We start from the raw sequence: 19,974 nt of genomic DNA on the forward strand, positions 1-19,974 counted from the left end.
AGGCCCAGAACTGGACACAGCACTCGGGGTGAGGCCTCAGCAGTGCCCACGACAGGGGGCCAGTCCCTGCCCTGGTCCTGCTGGCCACTCCCCTGGTGACCCAGGCCAGGAGCCCTTGGCCTTCTTGCCCACCTGGACATGCACTATGGTGGCCAGGCACTATGGACCAGCAGACCCAGGCCCTGTCCTGCTGGGTTCTTCCCACTCACTCTTCCCCAGCCTGGAGCTGCCGGGGGTTCTGACCCAGGGGAGGACGCGGCACTTGGCCTTGTTGAACCTCAAAGATACGAAACAGGGCTGGCCTTGACAGTGGGCCCTGGGGTCCAGCACCAGTGATGTGCTGCCAGCTGGATTAATTCCACCACCACTGTCTGGGCCCGGCCATCCAGGCAGTTTTTTTCCCAGCAAAGCAGGGGAACCTGTTAAATCTGTGGGCTGCAAGGACAATGCTCTCCAGGAGAACACTGTGATAGAAGTGATCAAAGGCTTTACTGAAGGCCCAGGTACACAACATCTCCAGCCTTTCCCCATCCATTAGGAGTTCATAGATGGGGGCTGGGTCAGCCAAGCAGGACCTGCTTAAACCCGTGCTGGCTGGGCCCGACGCCCCAGTGGTGCAGCGCACATCATGTGAATGCAGTCCAGGTAAACTGTTCCATGCCCTTCCCAGGCACCGAGGGCAGGCTGACAGGCCTGCGGTTCACCCAGTTGTCCTCCCAAGCCTTCTCAGCTGGGTGTCACATTGGCCAACCTCCAGTCACCCAGGAGCTCTCCAGTTAACGAAAAACTGGAAAACGATGGAGAGTGCAGTTGTGTGAGCTGCTTCACCAGCGCCCTCTGTAGCCTTATGAGGAAGGATGGCATCTCCCTAGACTGGTGCGTGTCTGGGCAGCACAGCAGCTCACTAACAGCTTCCTCCTGCAGTGGTGGGACTTCATTCTGCTCCCTGTTTCTGTCTTCCAGCTGGGGGGGCTGGGTGCGCAGCGGGTAACTGGACTTTTGGTTAAAGACTGAGGTCAAGAAGGCTTTGAGTACTTCAGCCTTTTCCTCATTCCTGGAGGTCGTGTTCCCACCCCAGCATGCAATAAAGGATGGAGAATCTCCTTGGCCTCCTTTTGTTATTAATGCATTTGGGGAAGCATTTTTTCTTAACTTTTTTGCCGGTGGCCAGATTGGCTTCTAGCTGGACTTTTACCTTTCTCGTTTTCTCTCTTTTCTCTGTCATGATTAACTTGACGACAACATTCTTGTAGCCTTCCTGAGTTGCCTGACCTGTCTTCCAGAGCTGCTAAACTCTCTGTTCTTCCCCGAGTCCCAGTGGAAGCTTGCTGTTCGTCCTGGCCAGCCTTCCCTGGACCAGCTTACAGCACATCGGAATGGGCTCCTTCTCCACCTGTATGACCTCCTTCCTGAGGAATGTCCAGCCTTCTTGGGCTCCTTGACCCCTCAGGATTGTCTCCCAAGGGATTCTCTCAACCAGTGGTCTGAACGGACGTAAGCCTGTCCTCCACAAGTCCAAGGTAGTGGTTTTCCTGGCCCCCTTCCATCCTCCCTCCCTTCTCTGAGACCTGAAATCAAATCCTGTCACGGTCACTGTACCTGAGATGGCCTTTGGCAACCTCATCTCCCACCAGTGCTCCTCTGTTTGCAAACAGCGGATCCCCTGGGACAACTCTCCTGGTGGGCTCCCCTGCCAGCTGTGTCAGGAAGCTCTGTTCCACATGCTCCAGGAACCTCCTGGAGTGTCTGCTCTCTGCTGGGTGGGAGTCCAGGAGCCACGTGGTAAGTTGAAGATGTCACTGAGGATGTAGGCAGTGGATGATGGGGCACCATCCATCTACCTCTTATGGAAATCCTTGCCCACCACTCTGCACTGGTGAGACACAGCTGGAGGGCTGGTTCTGGAATCCCTGGATGAGGGAGGCGTGTCCATACTGGAGCAAGTCTGTCCCAGGTCCACTAAGGTGAGGAGGGCACTGCAGCACACGGTGCATGAGGAGAGACTGGGAGAGCTCTGCTGACTTTTCTTGGACTAGAGCAGGCTGGGCTGTTTGTCAGGGTGTGCAAACACCTGACCGAAGGTGGGTGGGTAAAGGATGAAAGTGAGACTCTCCTCTGTTCAATGCAGAGATGGCAGGAGACTCAGTGGGCACAAATTCAACTGAGGCAAGTTAGAATGGAAGGAATGGTGGTGAGACACTGCATCAGGTAGCCCAGAATGGTTGTGGAGTCCTTTTGCTAGGACAAGCGTTGTCATGAGTCCCTTATCCATGGTGCTGCCATTCACAAAAGGATCTGGGGAGAGGAGAGGGGTCTGTTAGTCTACAGAGCAATATTTGTTTCAGGCAGCTGAGGAGGAACTGCAGTAAACCCTAATTGAGTGGCTGTACTGATAAAGGAGGGATTTGTGAGTGTGCCTGCATGTCTTATGCAGGAGAAGGACAGCCACCCTTGATCAGGGGGGCAGAGGGAGAACTCCCATAGAATGAGGGACACCTGGTTTGAGCAATGTCGTTCAGTGAGGTCCCTGGCATATGAGGGAGTATTCCCTGATGAACGAGTAAAAGTTGGAAAGAGAGTGTATTTCCAAGGGGGCATTCTGTACTTAGGGCTTGGTGTGGGAGCAGGCAGCTCTCTGTAAGGGTCAGCTCAGTTATCAGTGGCAGCCCCAGGAGCAGCCACTGGGAAATTTTAGCAAAGCACGAGAAAACAAAACCAGAAAGTTTCCTGGCACAGCCTGCAGCTTTAAGTGTAGTGTCTATGAGGTCTGAATTTCCTCCTTTTTTTTCATGGTTACTTTATAATTAGATGGGTTCTTTGCAGTGCTACGTACATCCTATTTATGACCTGCTCACTGGATTAATGATGTCACATCCTTCTCCATGTATTGTGCGTTTCCACGTATTCAGACTTTTTCTCTTGTCATTTCTTTTTTGAAGGAGGAAGTGCCAGAACATAGAGTTGTAGGTGCTCTCACAGACACCAACATCTTAAAACTTCTCCAGCTGAGCAGTGAATTCTGGTGTCCTGAAAGCAGTTATAGGTGAGTAGTGTTTGAAGTTTCTTTGCAATGGCGGTTGTGTTTTCAGAGGAAGAGATAGACCCAGGCTTCCTGTGTTTGTTTTGTAAAAGAACTGAACTGGCTAATGCAGTGTCTGAATGCTGCCTTATCTTCTCCAGAAGCTAAAATGTATTTCTAACTTTATACAGATGTGATGGTAGTAAAGTTCTGTCTTTTGCACAAAATGCACGGATAGCCTCAAACGTCTCTTGTGGTTAGATTAGCGTGGCGCTTTCCTGCTCCTCTACTGCACAGGAACTTCCCGCCAAGCCTGTGCTACTTTTGCTTCTTGTGCTTGCAAAGCAAAAAATCATTTACACGGTCAACCCAGCTATGGTGTGGAGGGTGGGGAATGTAAAGAAGTCTGTAAAATACAGATTGTGCTGGGTTTTGCTGCCTGTAGCACTGGCAGCACGCACTGGCATTTCTGTGCGGGAGGAGAAAACCTCCTGTGGATCTAGAGCTGATCATTTGTCTATCAGTTGCCTCTCCTCTGTCCCCTAGTACCTGGTGCAGAGCGGTGGCTCCATGCTCTGACATTTGGATGCCTCCCAGTGTGGCTGACAAGTTCTTTTGGCCATAGGGGAAGCTCTGCATGTGACCCAGGCACAGTGATCAAGGAGCAATGACAAATAGGACTGTGCCAGCTGCGTCCTCTGTTTTGTTCCCTGCCACTTTGGTTACAGCTGTTGGATTAAAGCCTTTCCTGTTTCCTAAGCCTTTCCATCCTGGGGCAGGGGGCTTTGGAGATGGAGCTCATGGAGGCAGGAGAAATGATGGAACCCTTTAGGATGGAAGAGACCTTTGAGTGCCTGGGTCTGACCCCAAAGCCAGCTCTGCCAATTCCACCACTAAACCAAGTCCCTAAGTGCCACACTTCCATGTCTGTTAAGTGCCTTCAGGGACAGTGGCTCCACCGCTTTCTTGGGCCGCCTGTGCTAATGCCTGATAACTCTTTCAGGGAGTAAAATTCTGAGTAATGTCCATTCTAACCTCCCTTGGCACAACTGGAGACCATTTCCTCTGGTCCTAAAAGAAACAACCTTCCTCACTGCTTCTTCATGTGCTCTTGCCTGTTGACCATTGGGGCCCGGTGGTGGGCACGGGAGGTGCTGCTTCTGCTGCCCTTCACTTTAAGGAGAGGCAAGGGCAGCAGTGCTGATGCTAACGCTGAGGATGGGGCTAGACTGACTTATCTCTTTGTTGCTGCCTCGTTAATAATCTCTTCCACTCCATCCCTCCCTTTTGCCAGAAGAAGTGAGGAAGTAAGGGCAGGAGAGGGGAGGGATTGCCTGTCCACCAGCAGGATGCACTGGGGGAGCTGAGCAGGTCAGAGGCAGTGTGGCCTGTGCAGGGTTGGGAAGCAGCCTTGGAACTCCCTTCACCAAGGCAGTTCTGCACCTTACTCTCTGCATCTGCCTCCAGAGCTGCCCTGTAACAATTCCTTCCCCACCCTCCATCCATCCTGCCAGGCTGCGGTGCCATGAGCAATGGGCCGGGCTCTCCGGGGCAGGTGGTTGGTTTGCAAAGGCAGCAACTGCCACATCAACAACCTGGAAGACTGAGGCTTGTGTTTGCTTTGGGTGAAGGACATGTTGTGTATCAGGAGAAAACAACTCCCCTCATGCCAACCAGCTGTCACTGGGCAGCAGCTCCACACAGTGCCTGTTGACAGGGCTGTAGGAATGGTCATAAGGAACATTCCTATTTCCTCCTGCCAGGGGCTGTGCCTACGTGTCTCCTGTCTCGTGTTCACAGTGACCTGAAGCTCTAGAGGGTGACAGATGAGGTTTCTAATGGCATTCCCAGAGTTTCTTGTGCACTGCTATGAAGGTGGGACACACCTGTGAAGGAATGCTCATCCTCTGCTGCCTCATTTGTCAGGTTTTTCTCTGGTTTTCTTCCCTTCAGATCATGATGGCTGTCTCGAGTGAGGAGGCTCTGCCTGTAGAGAGAATGGTCAGGATGCCCAGCTGCCTCCTAAAGCTGACCAGGGTGGTGCTGAGCCACAAGCCCTGGGCCCTGTTTATCCTCATCTTCATGTTCGTGTCCTTCGCCTACCACAAGTTTTACTGGGGCATCTGGGAGGACCCAAAGAGCAGAGGCCCCCCCTACAGCTTGCCTGCTGAAATCAGCTGTGCTCACTCTGTGCCTTCTTCCCTCAACATTGCTGGTGAGCCTACTCCTTCCAGAAGAAATGTGTTTTTTGTGGAGACCTCGGAGCAGACTTCCCCAAGTTACCTGTTCTCGTGTTCTGTGGAGTCAGCGGCCAGGACACATCCCGCGTCAAGAGTCGTGGTGCTCATGAAAGGATTGGCCAGAGAGAATGTCTCCTTACCCAAACACTGGGCTTTCTCCTTGCTGAGCTGCTTCCCCAATGTGGAAATCCGGCCCCTGGACATGACAGAGCTCTTTTCTGGAACACCTCTGGCGCAGTGGTACTTGCAGCCTCAGCGGCACCAAGAACCTCATTTTCTACATGTCCTGTCTGACGCCTGCAGGATTGTCCTCATGTGGAAATTTGGTGGCATCTACCTAGATACAGACTTCATTGTGCTTAAGAACTTACAGAACCTCACCAATGCTCTTGGGATTCAGGGTGATGATGTACTGAACGGTGCCTTTCTGTCCTTTAATCCCAAGCATGAGTTCATGGAGCTTTGCATGCAGGACTTTGTGCAGAACTACAATGGCTGGGTCTGGGGCCACCAGGGCCCAGACCTCCTGACTCGTGTCTTCAAGAAATGGTGCTCCCTCGGGACTATCAAGAGCATGAGCTGCAAAGGTGTGAATGCTCTCGCCCCAGAAGTTGTTTATCCTATTCCCTGGCAGGACTGGAAGAAGTTGTTTGAGGCCGTCAGTGCCTTGGAGCTTCACAATCTCCTTAAGAACACCTATGCAGTGCACGTATGGAACAAACTGAGCCACGAGACCAAGTTAGAGATCCCCTCCCAGGCTCTGCTGGCTCAGCTCTATTCCCAGTTCTGCCCTGCCACCTATGCAAAGATGAAACAGGACTCTGAAGAGTTGTCAAGACGTGCAGTGTGACCTGTGGGCCCTTGGCTGCAGGGATGTTCCCCAGACTGGAGGAAACCGAGTGCCTTTGCCAATCGGCAGAGTTGGTTTCTAGTCCTCAGCACAGGTCTTCTGTGTGAGAGCTCTGTGGTTTTGTACCTGATATTCCTGATATCTGCCTCAGGTCCTTTGTGTTTCAAATTTGCAGCAGAACCTGAGGTCAGCCTCTCTTGCTGTCCTTCAGGAGACCTTTTGCTGCAGGGAGGGTTGAACTCGTTCATCAGCGTCTCTCCTCTGGTCCTCTCTTGGTGTTCTCCAATGGCTCCTCCAGCGGATCCCAGCCTGAGGAGCCCCTTGTGATGTTTCAATAGCTGTAGGAACTCCTGCCTTGCTCTCCATCACTTCTGAAATTTTCACAGAATATTCTGTGTTTGAATACCCACAACCATCATTGCTCCTACCCCTGGCCCTTCCATGGAACAGGACACTCTAACTATCATGCCCTGTTTGAGAGGGCATCAATTCTTGGGGCTTCCCTGCAGAGCCTGTTCAGTGCCCCCACACACTCTGGGTGAAGAACCTTTTCTGATATCCACCCTAACCCTCCCCTGACACAGCTCCAACTGTTTCCTCAGGTCCTGTCCCTGGTCACACAGCAGAGCTCAGAGCCTGCCCCTCCTCTTCCTTTCATGAGGAAGCTGCAGAACTGCTGTGAGCTCTGACCTCAGTTTCCTCTTCTCCAGCTGAACAGACCAAGTGCCCTCAGCTGCTCCTAGTGTGGCTTCCCCTTCAGGCCCTTCACCATTGCCAAAACCCTACTTTGGACACTCTCTAACAGCTTTAGGTCTTTCTTATATTGTGGCACCGAAAACCACACACAGTATTCAAGGTGAATATTGCTCTGCTCCGGCCCCAGCCCAGAGCAGGACAATCCCCTCTCTGGCCTGGCCGGTGATGCTGGGCCTATCCCAGGATAGGGATGTCCCTCCTGCCTGCCAGCGCACTGCTGGCTCATGTCCAACTGGCCATCGACCAGGACCCTCAGGTGCCTTTCCATACCACTGCTCTCCAGCCCCTCGTTCCCCAGTCTGTCTGTACATCCAGGGCTGTCCTGTCCCAAAATCTAGCCCTTGTCTTTGTTAAACTTCACACAGTTGGTGATTGCCCAGCCCTGTCATTTATCCAGGGCTCTGCTGGGCCTCTTCACCCTTGAGGGAGGAACGGGGCCTAAGATGGCACCCTGTGGAATGCCACTAGTGGCAGGCTACCAGTCTGCTGTCACCTCAGTTACTGTCATTCTTTGTGCTTGACCCATGAGCAGGTTGCTCATCCATCACATGATGTGTTAATCCAGCTGTGGGCTGCACACTGAGATAGATAATATCCAAAGCTTTACTTTAATCCAGAAAGATTACATCTACTGATGTTTTTTGATCAATTGGGTGGGTTATCCTAGCATAAAAGGAAATTAGTTTTGATAAGCAGGACTTTCCTCTCATGAAGATGTCCTGGCTGTGACCAATGACTGTGTTGTCCTTCAGGTGTTTTTCAATACTTCCCAGAATAATCATCATCATCTCCATAATTTTACCAGGCAGTGGAGTGAGACTGACTGTAGCTTCCAGGGTCATCCTTCTTGCCCTCTTTGAAAACTGGACCTCTCCAGATTCCCAAGACTGTTCAAAAATTATCAAGAGATGCCTTGTGATGATATCATCCAGGTCTTTATATTTTCTCAGATTAATCCCATCACATCAAATAGATTTATAAGGATCCAGCTGAAGCAGCAGTTTCCTCACACCTTCAGGGTTAACTCAATTTCATTCTTGTAGTCACAGTCTTCTAGCTCAGGGTACTCCTTAGTCCAGCATCAGTGTTGAAGACAGAGGCAAAGAAAGCATTAAACATCTCTGTCTTGTCCATGGCCCTGTTTGTGAGGTGACCATCCTCATCCCGTAACAGGTTGATGTCATTTCAGCACTGCTTTTTGCCACTGAAGTATTTTTAAAACCCTCTTTTTATTGTCCCCCACATTTCTAGTGGCTTCAATTGCAGTGGAGCTTTGGCCACACAGATTCTTCCCCTACAGTGGTGAGCAGCATCTCTGTATTCCTTCCACATACCTGACTTTACTTCTGCTGGGCATACACCTTCCTTTTTTACCTTATCTTCAAAAGAAGATTCCTGTTCAGCCAAGGTGGCCTTCTGCCTCATCTACTTGATTTCTGATTTTTAGGAATTGCCTGTTCCTGTGCCCTCCTGAGCTGGTGCTTAAAAAGTGACCAGCACTGATGGACCCCAGGACCTTCAAAAGCATTTTCCCAGGGGACTTTACTTACTGGTTCCCTGAGCAGCCTGAAATCTGCTCTTCCCATGTCCAGGGTTGAAGTTTTGTTGACACTTTTTCTCCTGTCACCAGAGATTTTTAACTTGATGGCTTCATGGTCGCTGTGGCCAAGACAACCACCAGTCTCCCAAGAGCATCACAAGATCCTCTCTGTTGACAAGCAACAAATCAAGGAGGGCATCTTTCCGAGTCAGCCCTCCTAGTAATTGTACCATGAAGTTACCATCCAAGTGTTTCAGAAATACATAGGGAGTATATGAAAATTGTGTTAAGAAACAAAATATTTTAAGGTCTGTTGTGGATACGATGACCATCTCCCCATATAAATGTGTTCCCTGTGTGTCCGGGTCATTGTATTGTAATAATGCATTTGAAATTAACTTGCTATAAAATGAGAAGAGGAAACTAAAACATCCTGGAGTTTTGCCTGTGCCAAATCAAAGCTTCTGTCTAGAAGGTAAAGTGTAAGCAATGTGTGGTTATTGCTCTTTTAGATATGCAGTGACTATCAAATAAGAGAAATACGTATATCAATTTTAATACAACCTTTTTCTAAATGCCATTATTTGCTGAAAAGTACAGTGCTAGCATGCACAAGGGAACACTGATGTAATTTATATGTAAATTTAATGTGAGCAGGAGTATGTTTCATTGTTTCACAGAGAGTGTCACAGCACACTACTGATTAAACGCTCAGTTGTAGACTAAAAGAGACGGAGTCATCAATTTTTACTTGAAATGAGTTGTATAAAACAAAGTATTAACTTTGTTGTCTGGTCCTGTCCACCCCCCATCCATTCCTCCTCTCTCCACCACTCCTCCTTTCCCCTGATTTAAAAAGAAAACTTTTCTGCTCACCCCACTAGTCTTCACTAGTGAGTGGTGCTGAGCAGTACTGGATATGCTGTTCCAATGTGGTGCCCATGGCGGCAGACAACCATCTGTAGCTCATACTCATCGATCTTCACTGTTTCACGTGTGACTTTTTCTTCAGACAGCAGGAAAATGACAGTGTAAAGGGCGAATTCGAACTCTGGGCTGACACCAATAAAGGTGCTTCCAATTGGCTTGACGAAGCCCTTCCAGCTAAACTGAATGGTCAAAACTTGGTCATCTTTGTCAGGCTGAAAGCATAAATGAAACAACAGAAATAATCTCCAACACAGCTGTGACTGGACAGATAGAATTTCTGATTCCAGATTTTTGAGAGCTTTATAGGACTCAGTCATTCTTGGTGTGCCTGGATGATATAGCTGGAGCACAATCTTTTCCCCAACCTCTGGAGCATACATGACCAGTTATCCCAACTAAGCCTCAGCAGTGTTGCAATTCTGTAAACAGAAGAACTACTTTTTAAAATAGCTTTTGCAAAAAAAGAAGCTGCAAGGCATGTTATTATTCATTCTTCTTATATAGTTATGTACTGTATATACTTATTACTGTTCAAAATACTGAGTCTATGAGTGCATCATTACACTTGTTTCATTACAACTTTTATCTCTGGATCCATTTGTCTTACTTGCAAAAGCCCCCAAAGGCTTGTTCTTACCCTGGTTTTGTTCTTCCGAGCCACATATCCCTTGTAATCGATCTGGTTGCGCTTTTCCTGAAGGTAAAATTGCACCCAGTTGTGCAAACCTAAGATCTCTTTACCATGCCTTGTTTCTCCAACAAAAACATGTTCAAAACCACAAGAATCAGGTCTGTCATGAAGAAGAAAAAAAGAAAAAAAGAATATATAGGTCTTTTATATGTTTCATAGAGCCATATAATGGTTTTAGTTGGAAGGGATGTTAAAGCTCATCTCATTCCAACCTCCTGCCACAGGCAGGGACACTTTCCACTACCCCAGGTTGCTCAGAGCCACATCCAACCTGGCCTTGGACACTTCCAGGGATGAGGCAGCCACAGCTGCTCTGGGCAACCTGTGCCAGGACCTCACCACCCTCATAGGGAACAATTTCTTCCTCATATCCAGTCTAAACCTCCTCTCTGTCAGTCTGAAGCCATTCTGAAGCTGTTTTCCAGTTCTATGTGTGGCAGATGGCACTCGGGCTAATATTAACCTAAATCAGAATAGCACAGAGATTATCAGTGCCCACACCCATCAAACATACCTGTCTCCTTTCCTGGCATAGAGCTGGAACCAGATGTCATAAAGCTGATGTTTGAAATCAGCAAGGTTTTGCTTTGCTAGGTTTCTTTTCAGCAGAAAGTCATGAGCTAGCTGAAGGGTGGAAAACCAAGATACATACAAAATTTACTTTTATATTCAGTGTTTTCAGTGACAAAAAAGATATGTGTTACTCACTCTCATGACTTCTGTTGCTAAGATAGCATCAAGGAAACAATTGTTTTCAACTATTTCTTCAGGAGTTACTACTTCTGCTACACCAGTTGATGTCTCATAGTTGTCCAATAAGGAAATAAAGGCTGCAGAAGAAGAGAAACTTTCAGTCTGCTCATATGCCTGATCCAGGCATTGGAGTGCCATCATGAAAAGTCACCATAGAATATGCCTTGACAGCCCTTAGAGAAAGCCATTCCTTTATGTGTTAGATTCTACTCTCAGGTATACTGTTAAGCATAGGCCTCAAGGTGACTCAAGGTCAGATCACTACTGTACTTTTAGAAGATCTTTTTGAAGATAAACAGCTCCTGAGCTTCCTTATGAAGCCAAGTGCTGAAGTAATAATGACCTACCAAAACAAATCACATCTGACCACCACAATTACAGATACAGGCTTAGGAGCTTGACCTATGCTGGCACAAGGTTTTGTGGGCATTATTTCAGTAGAGGATAATAGAACATAAACCTACATCAGATGTCTTGAGCTGGAGAAAAATTAGGAAAGGAAACATACATCCATAGACATGGCTGAAGTGTAGCCCCCAACAGAAATGCAAGACCTAGCTGTGGGTCTAGTACTGTCTGAAAGGACTTGGAACCTGTAAGTAAAGAAGTAAAGATAAATTTGGTGTCTTTCTCAATGCATAGAATCATAGAATGGTTTGGGTTGGAAGAGACCTTAAAGATCATCCAGTTCAAACTCCCTGCCATGGGCAGGGACACCTTCCTCTATATCCCAGGTTGCTCAGAACCCCATCCAACCTGGCCTTGGACACTGCCAGGGATCCGGGGCAGCCACTGCTTCTCTGGACAAACTGTTCACCACTGTGTCTCAACTGCCCTCACAGGAACGAATTTCTTTCTAAATTTAATCCTAACCTGCTCTCTGTCAGTGTGAAGCCACTCCCCATTCTCCTGTCACTCCAGGCACTTGTCAAGAGTCTCTCTCCATCTTTCCTGTGGGCTCCCTTCAGGCACTGCAAGGCCACAATGAGGTCCCCCCAAAGCCTTCTCCTCTCCAGGCTGAACAATCCCAATTCCCTCAGCCTTTCCTCCCAGCACAGCTGCTCCATCCCTCTGATGCCCTTGGTGTCCCTGCTCTGGCCTGGCTCCAGCAGCTCCCTGTCCTTGCTGTGCTGGGCCCAGGGCTGGGTGCAGCCCTGCAGGGGGGTCTCAGCAGAGCGGGGCAGAGGGGCAGAATCCCCCCTCCCCTGCTGCCCTGGGGCTCTGGGTGCAGCCCAGCACAGGGGGCTCTGGGTCCCAGCACACATGGCTGGGCAGGGCCAGCTCTCACCCACAGCACCCCCAAGTCCTTCTGCCAGGGCTGCTCCCTCTGCTCATCCCCACCTGGATTGATCCTGGGAGCTGTTCTGACCCAGGTGCAGCACCAGCTCTTGGTCTTGCTGAACCCTGTGAGATTCCCTTGGGCCACTTCTCAAGCTTGTGGTAAGTGTCTCATCCCTTTTACTTTGTAGTGGAAGAGCCAGAGAATTAATATTTTGCCTTTGGCACAAAAGGATGTTCCTCCTGAGGTTCAGGTACAGGTAATCAAACTCCCTTCAAATGACCTGCAGCCTGATGATCCTCACCACCACCCAAATTATGTACAATGTTGTATTTTAGGCAAACACATCAAAAACAGCACAGATTTTTATATCGCATCCCATTAATAGAAGAAGAGGTCTCACTTGAGAAAGTTTTTATGCTCCTCAGGCGTTCTTCATTTACATTGTGAAACAGATGTCTGACTGCGTTGTCCTGGACAGCACTGTCACCTTGCTGTACTGGACTCGCTTCTCCCTGGGAAAAACAGCAGAGGAAAACCATGTCAGGAGTAAGATGTCTGTCCTCAGAGGAGACAGTGCCTGCCTTTGTAATAATCAAACCAAACCCTGTAATGCTATCAGGATTCTTTTCTAGGAATTTTCTTACTATGAAACAAGAGATGATATTACAGAATTGCCAGCTTAAAAAAACCCAACAATCTCTAACAACTGTAAGAGCCTGAAATTTCTCTGTTGATTCAGAGATGACTGTAATGGCTCATGGAATAGTTCAGTTCTGCTCAGTAACCAGCTGTGCTAGTATACTATATACATCACAAATGATAAACAGAAGTAATGTAGAGCAAGGGCTCCCGCTCACTACAAATAATTAAAAAGGAGATTTGAGTGCCTCCCGTTTCTGCAGTTTTAAGGAGGATTTCCTGATAATTTTCAAATTTCTATTTCATAAAGGGCATTTTCAAGGAAAGAAGATAGAAGATGAGTAGCAGCTTGTTAACATGGGCAAGGGGTACCTCGAGCCTTGTTCTGACAAATGGAGAAACCATATGGGGAAAGTTTTCCCCCCACACATTTTGGCTTGAGGTAGGTACCACTATTTTGAGTTTATAAGCAACAGGAAATTATCTGTTACAATATGAAGCAACATTGGAATAACGTGTTTGAGTAACATCAGAACAAAGTGAGTTCTCGTGTGAGTAAAAAAATAGATTGTGAATATTCTGACCTGTTGCAATTTGTCGCCAAAACACATGGTCATGTTTGCACTGCACTGAGCTAGCAAGGAGTGAAATGGCTGCTTATGAAATCTCTCACTCCTCCCTCACATCTCCCTGGGGCTAGAAGCAACAGTCCTGAAATCTTCTTCACCTACCCCTCTCTGCTACTCCCTGTTCTCTCAGAGAAACCTTCGATTTCTCAAATTCCTCCCTTATTTCCCTAATAATGACTTGGGATCTATCTCCCTTTCTCCCTGAGCAAGCCACCCAGACCACACACACAAGCTGTCATTCCCACGCTGAAACACACAGGATGGAGCAGGACATCTCTAGTGCTGCTCAAAGTGTAGTTAACACTGAATTCAGACTCTGTTTCTCAGGGTATCATCTTATCTTATTGGGTCTTGAAAACCTCCAGAGATGGAGACTTCACAGCTTCTCTGGGCATCCTGTTCCTTTGTCTTTGTCGAATTTTATGGTGTTCCTTCCTTAGTGTATTCCTCCAGCCTGCCTATGCCCAGTGGAAGAGAAGCCCTGCACCTGAGCATACCAAATCCATCACCACAATCTGCTGTCATCTGCAAAACTGGAAGGGTTGCACGTTAGTTCCTCCTCCAGCTCACAGACAGAGAGATGAAATATTACAGGACCCAAGACAGACACCTGGGAGACTGCACTTGTAACCATAAAACAGGTAAGTGTGAACCATTTGTGTTCTCTGTACCGTTCCCTCTCCTAAGGGATGCTTTCCTCACCAGACATGACAAAGCACGGGCAGCTTTTTAAGCAAAAGGCACTTTTTTTCCTGCAGCACCACACTGCCATTAATCCTGACATGGCAATTGGTTACCTGCACTTCAATTGTGTAGTCTTTCCCAGGCCTAAGGCGGTGAACATCTGCATCCCACATCTCATTGAAAAGCTTAGAAAGTTCACGATTTAAGGCCTTCCTGTTAAGAAAATCAGAGGAATAAAAAAGGTATCTGCTGTTATTTCTGCAAGTCACTTCTAGAGTCTTCTAATGCCACTCCATGTTCTGAGTATCAGCCTGTCATTAAATTTCTCTTTCTCCCCACACCTTCCTGTCAGTGGCACTGCAAAGGCCACATAGCTTATGGTCCACATTCCTTTTTAATAAATGCAGGTAACCTGTAAGGAAACCTGAGCCTTCCCTTAGACTGTCATACAACAAAGTTCTTGTTGATAAGTCTTCCTGTGGTTTTCCATGTAATGAAACAAAAGGGACAATGGTAGTGCTTCATTCCCAAGTATTCTGTGTACAAACCAGAGGCAAGCAGGAGACTGTTACCAGCATGCAGAAACACTGTCAAAAGAACAGGAAGCAAAATATTCTCTCTGTGATGCTTTTCTAGCAGCAATCTTATAAACTCTTCTCTTTTTCCTTCAAGAATGATTCCACACAGAATGTTTTCCTTTGCCATGTGATTATCTCAGCATTAAGGTAGTGGTGACAAAGGGTGAGTAAGGCTCTAAACGCTGCGTCTGCATACAATAAAAATCCCTCATGCACTGATCTCTGATGCACATACCAACCCAAGCTTCTCTTTCCCTTATTTTTAATGGAGTCTTGTCCTGCATAATCCTGTACAGTTTTCAGGAGTCCGTCCATTCTTCTATCAACAAGATTTACGAAGGGTGTATTGGTTTTGCACAGCCTGGTTTTTGGTAGCAGGGGTGGGGAGGACACAGAGGTGGCTTCTGTGAGAAGCTGCTAGAAGCTTCTGCTGTGTCCAGCAGAGCCAGTCCCTGAAGCCTCTGAAGATGGGCATGCCACTGGCCAAGCCTGGGCCAATTAGAGACTATGGTAATCCCTCTGTGATAACATATTTAAGAAGAAAATCAACACAAAGTGGGGACAGTTCTTTTCCTAACCAAAGAAGAGAAGGAAGTGAGAACATGTGAGGGAAACAACATGGAGACACCAAGGTCAGTGGAGAAGTGGGGAAGGAGGTTCTTCAGGTGCCAGAGCCGAGGTTCCTCTCTAGGCTGTGGTGAAGACCATGGTGAAGCATGGATCCCTGCAGCCCATGGGGATCCACAGGGGATGCAGAGAACTCACAGCCCATGGGGGAGGTGCTCACGCTGGAGGGGGTGGATGCCTGGAGGAGGCTGTGATCCAGTGGGAGACCCAGTGGAAAGAGAAGGGCCTCTGCTTCCAGGCTGGAGCAGCCTGTCCTTGGAGGACTGCACCCCGTGGAAAGAAAGACCTATGTTGCAGCAGTTTTAGGAGGACTTATGAAATTCTAGCCACGCTGGAGAAGTTCACGGAGAACTGTCTCCCGTGGGAGGGACCCCATGGTGTAGCAGGGGAAAGACTCCTTTCCCTAAGCAGCAACAGAAGATCTTGGGTCACAAACTGACCAAAGCCCCCTACCCTGTCTCCCAGCACCGTTGGTGGGAAGGAGGGAGGGGCTGGAAGGAAAAAATGTTTTAATGGCTTATTTTATTTCTCATTATCCTTCTCTGACTCTGTTAGTAATAAATGCACTTTGTGCTTCTGAGTTGAGCCTGTTTTGCCCTTGGAGTGTTTTCTCCCAGTCCTTATCTCAAGTCATGAACCCTTTGTTAATATTTTTCTCTCCTCTGCCCAGCTGTGGCAGGGGAGGGTGACTGAATGACTCTGGGTGCCTGGCATTTGGCCAGTGTCAAACCAGGACAGGTGGTTACTGTGATGAAGAGCCCAGAGGAAGCTCCAGTTTCAAGTACATTATGTCCATACTAAGAGGGGATCAGGACAACAGAGTGGAAAAAAGGAGAAGTGGATTAATCTTTAAATGACTGACAGTGGAATCAATCAGTTACAAACCAGCACATGCATCAAAGCCCAGAGAAGAACCGCTTGATAATTTTGAATTCTCCTCCTAAAGAGATGTTTTCTAGAAAAGGAGAAAAGTGCAGAAATCTGTCAACAATTGGCATTTCTTTCAAACAGGTCTTGGGGCAACTTGCTGTGATTTTAACAACTAGTTCTCCCAGACTGAACCAAGGCAACTTCAAGCCCAGCTCTGATTAGTGTTATGTCTTCTCCTGTTCTGGCCAGGATGGAGGCAAGTCACTGCATCCTCCTGCCAGTGGCAAATTCCATGCTCTCTAGCAGAAAGAGCAAACAAAGATTGTGGCAAGGGCACAAGGGCAGGGCAGATAACCGTAACTACAGCAGCTGCCACACCTCAGCCCACCTGTAACTGTGGATCTGAGCCACTGTGCTCCTGAGGGACACTGGAGGCACTGACAGTCCATCTTCCCTCAGTTCTCTGATGCTTTGGGATAGTTGTGGATGGGAAATCTAAAAGATCACTTGAATTTTTAACTAGGCTTGAAGAGATGTCAACACCTGAGAAAAGGAAAAGAATTTAAGATTCTAGTGTATAGGAGCCAAAGGATATGTTCGTTGCCAGGGTTAAACAGGAATGTGAAGGAAGATTTGTACTTGGAACAGGTACTTGCATGGATCACACAGTGGAGAAGAAGGAGGCTGTCACAGAGGAACTTCATTCAGTCCCTGCCCAAACCCCAGGCTCTGCTTGTACAGTAAGTGGGGCTTGTGGTACCACACTGTCAACATTGGCTGGGCAGCCCAAACGAAGCCCCTGCTCAATGTCCCAGGGAGCTGCCTCAGAAGCTACCAACGGCAGCAGTCTTATTTATTTCCAGACATACTTCCATATTCTTTCTGGAGTCTTATGAAGAGCAAGTCTTTCTCAAAAGAGCTTACAAACCAACACGAAACAGAAAACTCCTCACTTCAGCTCAGCTGAAGGCCCAAGGACAGGACTGGTGAGTTTACAGAACAGTACTGGAGATGTTTTTCAAACTTCAAGCCTTTACCTTGGACTGCCCTAATTTTAATGGATTGCTTCTGTGCTGCGTTCTGGACCCTCCTGCTGTCTGCTCCTCTGCATCAGCTTATCCAATCTGTTTGAGAACCAGCATATTATGTTTAATAGAGTTTTTACTTTGGAAGGAACTACTGCTGGTGAAGAGGAGTCTGCTGCCTTGTGAACATCCAAGGTATGTGGAACATTAGGGAGGGTGTCACTTGGGTTTTATTATAATATTTTGTTCCACAGATACAGTATTTTATATACATATCTTTTAGGATGTATGCAATTTGGTAACAGTCACCTATATAGGAGAGAACTGTCATCTCTTTAATACCCACTTGCTCTCAGTCTGCTCTTGGCAGATTTGTTCTGTGTTTATAAAGCACTGTAGGACTCTGTCTGACCTGTCTTCCTTTAGAAATATTCTGAAATATCACATGAGCACAAGGTGTCTGCTCAGGAGAGGGTTACAGCAAGAGTGTTCCTACAGATTTCAATCCTCATTTTTGTTCAATAAATATCCTTCTACAAAATGTATTCCCGCATTCAAGAAACTTGTCCCCAAACTGAAATCGCTAAATTTTACAAAGTAAAAGCCTTTACTCTCCTTTATTGGTGCTAGATGCTACCACAATATCATCATGAGCTTTTCCTCTCCTTTTTGTTGTCCCTTTAGTTTCCAAGCAGAGAGAGCACCTGTTTATGTTGTAACTGAAGACGAAAAAAAATATACCCTTGCCAAAGCAAAAAACTTGTCTAGCAACTTACAGAGTCATCTTGTAAAAGCTCTTTCTGGACTGGTATTTCTTTAAAAAGGGCCATAAACTTAGCTTTCACATACAAAGTGAGACAACTTCAATGAGAAGATGCCAAACACCTTCATGCAAATCCATGACACACCAGCATGTAGATAAGGTTGTCCTGGAAAACAGTATTGCATATTTTCTCCCTGGTTTTCAACACAATGGCATGGGTGACTCAAAAGAGAGATTTTTATCATCAGTTCCCTTCCCTGTGGTGAAAGCTCTGAGTTGTTAGATTTATGCTTTCACATAGAATTAATTATTTCTGTGTGAGAAGTCTAGCCAATTGGATTTTGTCCAGCCTTTTGGAGCCTTGCTTGGATGTGCTTGCGTGAGCAAAGCACCACCCCAGTAACAACACTCAGTCTGCACTTTTAAGAGCTGAGAAAACCTGGGGAAGGCTCTTTGCAATAGCAACTGATGCACCAGCAGTCTGTTTAGAGCAAAAGAATCTAACATCTCCATTTTATTCTTCATTCTACCCAAAACAATGCTCCATGAAGACTTTATTGCTATAAATCAGAAATTACTCAAGACATGAAGAGAATTAAAGGTCAGTGGCAAATAAAGTGACAAAATCAACAGAGCAAGAAAAACAGGTATTGCAAATGGGTCACATGAAGCCCCACAAATAAGGTCTGATTGAACACCTTCTCCAAAGTAAATTTACTTTCAGAGATGCTTTCAACAACATGCAATTTTATACAGCCTTTAATCTTTACTTAGAGAAGAAAAGGATTTGGAATACCTGATGAGCAGCCATTTACAAGAAGTTTCCAATAATTTAAAAAAACTTGGTTCGTGTTGTGAAATACATGCAACAGCTTTTATGGCTAACAGAAGATGTAAACAATTGTCTAGATTTTCATCTTATACCAGTGTCTATGCCTTCTTTGAGGCAGTGATTTGAGTCCAGTGATTTTTTTTTTTATTTAAAACTGGTGGCAGCTGTTTGAAGAACTGATTCTAAGCTACCAGCTATATTTAAGCACAATCTGATTTTAGCATCACCTTTATTTTAAGCTAATGGTTCAGTAGCCTCACCAATGTTTTACACTGCAGTGAGTCAGTGCAGCTGAAAGAAGAAGAGGGTTCTTGCTCTGCTGCATGTATATAATGTTCACCCTTTGACAGACAAATATATCCATCCCCCCCCCACCCTTCCGGTTAGAGGAGAATTAGTATGATTCTCTCTTACCCACTTGCCATGCCAGGAAGAAGTTTTTCTCTTAGGAAATACTCTGAGCAGGGAGAAGGCAGCCGGAAGCTCAGCAATGCTCCCGTAGTCCAAGGCACGGAGCTGTGCTCCCCTTTCACTCCTCTTGCCCAATGAGGGCTGTCACTCAGCCTGACAGGAAGGCACAGGAGAGGCAGGAGGTGCCAATTCCCACAGGAGTCTAAGGACAACACCACAACTCACGCTGCTCTCAGTGCAGGAACATTGCAGGAACCTGTAGCAGGCTCCTGCCTCACCTTATCTTGCATCATGAATTTTTGCCAAACGGATTTTACATCTCTGGATTAAGTTTGCACCCAGAAAGAAGCACTGCAAGTGTGAAAGCCTTGAAATGGACAGGACGTTCTAGTCTTGTTATTCTGTATCCAGTTATTATTTGACAGTAGTAGGGAAGATGATAATTAATCTGAGATTTTTTTAAAAAAAAATCATAAGCGAGGGAAGAAAAAAAACTCAACAAATGCTTCTCTATTTACAGCTGAAACTGCTAAGTGTGATCTTGTGAATATTAGGAGGTGTTATAAACAGGAAATGTTTTAGAAAGGCAGAACTCTGTATGTGCCACTGGAAGCAAGTGGTGGCGAGTGCTGGTAGGTGCAGGTACCCGCTCCAGTGCCTGGCCTGGGAAGCTTGCATTCATTATGTGGCTAAATCAACCTTCAGGTGGTTTAAAGCTTGTCGTTGTTTGGTCGGTACTTGTAACATTTTCTTCTTCATCATAATTAATTTCTGAAAAGCATAGCTTTAGGTCTAAACTAAATATATGTATATAGAGAAGCCAGAATGGCTTAATGCTAGCTACCAGTCATGCAA

General features: G+C 46.9%; 2 protein-coding genes and 1 long non-coding RNA gene across 3 annotated transcripts; 2 read left to right on the top strand and 1 right to left on the bottom strand.

Annotated features, from left to right (window-relative positions):
* Positions 1 to 2,912: 2,912 nt before the first annotated feature.
* Positions 2,913 to 9,133, top strand: LOC136289689 (lactosylceramide 4-alpha-galactosyltransferase-like). The gene is made up of 2 exons (XM_066183721.1): positions 2,913 to 3,043; positions 4,973 to 9,133. Exon 2 carries the CDS (start codon positions 4,976 to 4,978, stop codon positions 6,107 to 6,109), a length of 1,134 nt encoding a protein of 377 aa, XP_066039818.1. The 5' UTR covers positions 2,913 to 3,043; positions 4,973 to 4,975; the 3' UTR covers positions 6,110 to 9,133.
* An 83-nt stretch (positions 9,134 to 9,216) lies between these two features.
* Positions 9,217 to 19,151, bottom strand: LOC136289690 (poly(U)-specific endoribonuclease-like). Its single transcript, XM_066183722.1, has 7 exons — positions 19,123 to 19,151; positions 14,127 to 14,226; positions 12,462 to 12,573; positions 10,735 to 10,856; positions 10,541 to 10,650; positions 9,973 to 10,126; positions 9,217 to 9,547 (listed from the first exon to the last, which is right to left on the bottom strand). The coding sequence occupies exons 1-7, from the start codon at positions 19,131 to 19,133 to the stop codon at positions 9,296 to 9,298; spliced, it is 861 nt and encodes a 286-aa protein (XP_066039819.1). The 5' UTR covers positions 19,134 to 19,151; the 3' UTR covers positions 9,217 to 9,295.
* LOC136289691 (uncharacterized) lies at positions 12,192 to 15,792 on the top strand. Its single transcript, XR_010720839.1, has 3 exons — positions 12,192 to 13,142; positions 13,770 to 13,970; positions 14,686 to 15,792. It is a non-coding gene; the product is annotated as an uncharacterized lncRNA (long non-coding RNA).
* Positions 19,152 to 19,974: the final 823 nt, after the last annotated feature.

The sequence above is a fragment of the Chamaea fasciata genome, unplaced genomic scaffold (assembly GCF_029207755.1).
Source record: "Chamaea fasciata isolate MVZ Bird 193981 ecotype frontalis unplaced genomic scaffold, bChaFas1.0.hap1 SCAF_5, whole genome shotgun sequence".
In the NCBI taxonomy this organism is placed as follows: domain Eukaryota; kingdom Metazoa; phylum Chordata; class Aves; order Passeriformes; family Sylviidae; genus Chamaea; species Chamaea fasciata.

Coding starts and splice junctions, on each gene's coding strand:
- LOC136289689 (XM_066183721.1), top strand. CDS start 4,976: ATGATGGCTGTCTCGAGTGAGGAGGCTCTGCCTGTAGAGAGAATGGTC.
- LOC136289690 (XM_066183722.1), bottom strand. Junction 10,651..10,734: donor TAGCAACAGAAGTCATGAGA/GTGAGTAACACA, acceptor TCCACCCTTCAG/CTAGCTCATGACTTTCTGCT. Junction 9,548..9,972: donor CTCGGAAGAACAAAACCAGG/GTAAGAACAAGC, acceptor TTATGCTTTCAG/CCTGACAAAGATGACCAAGT.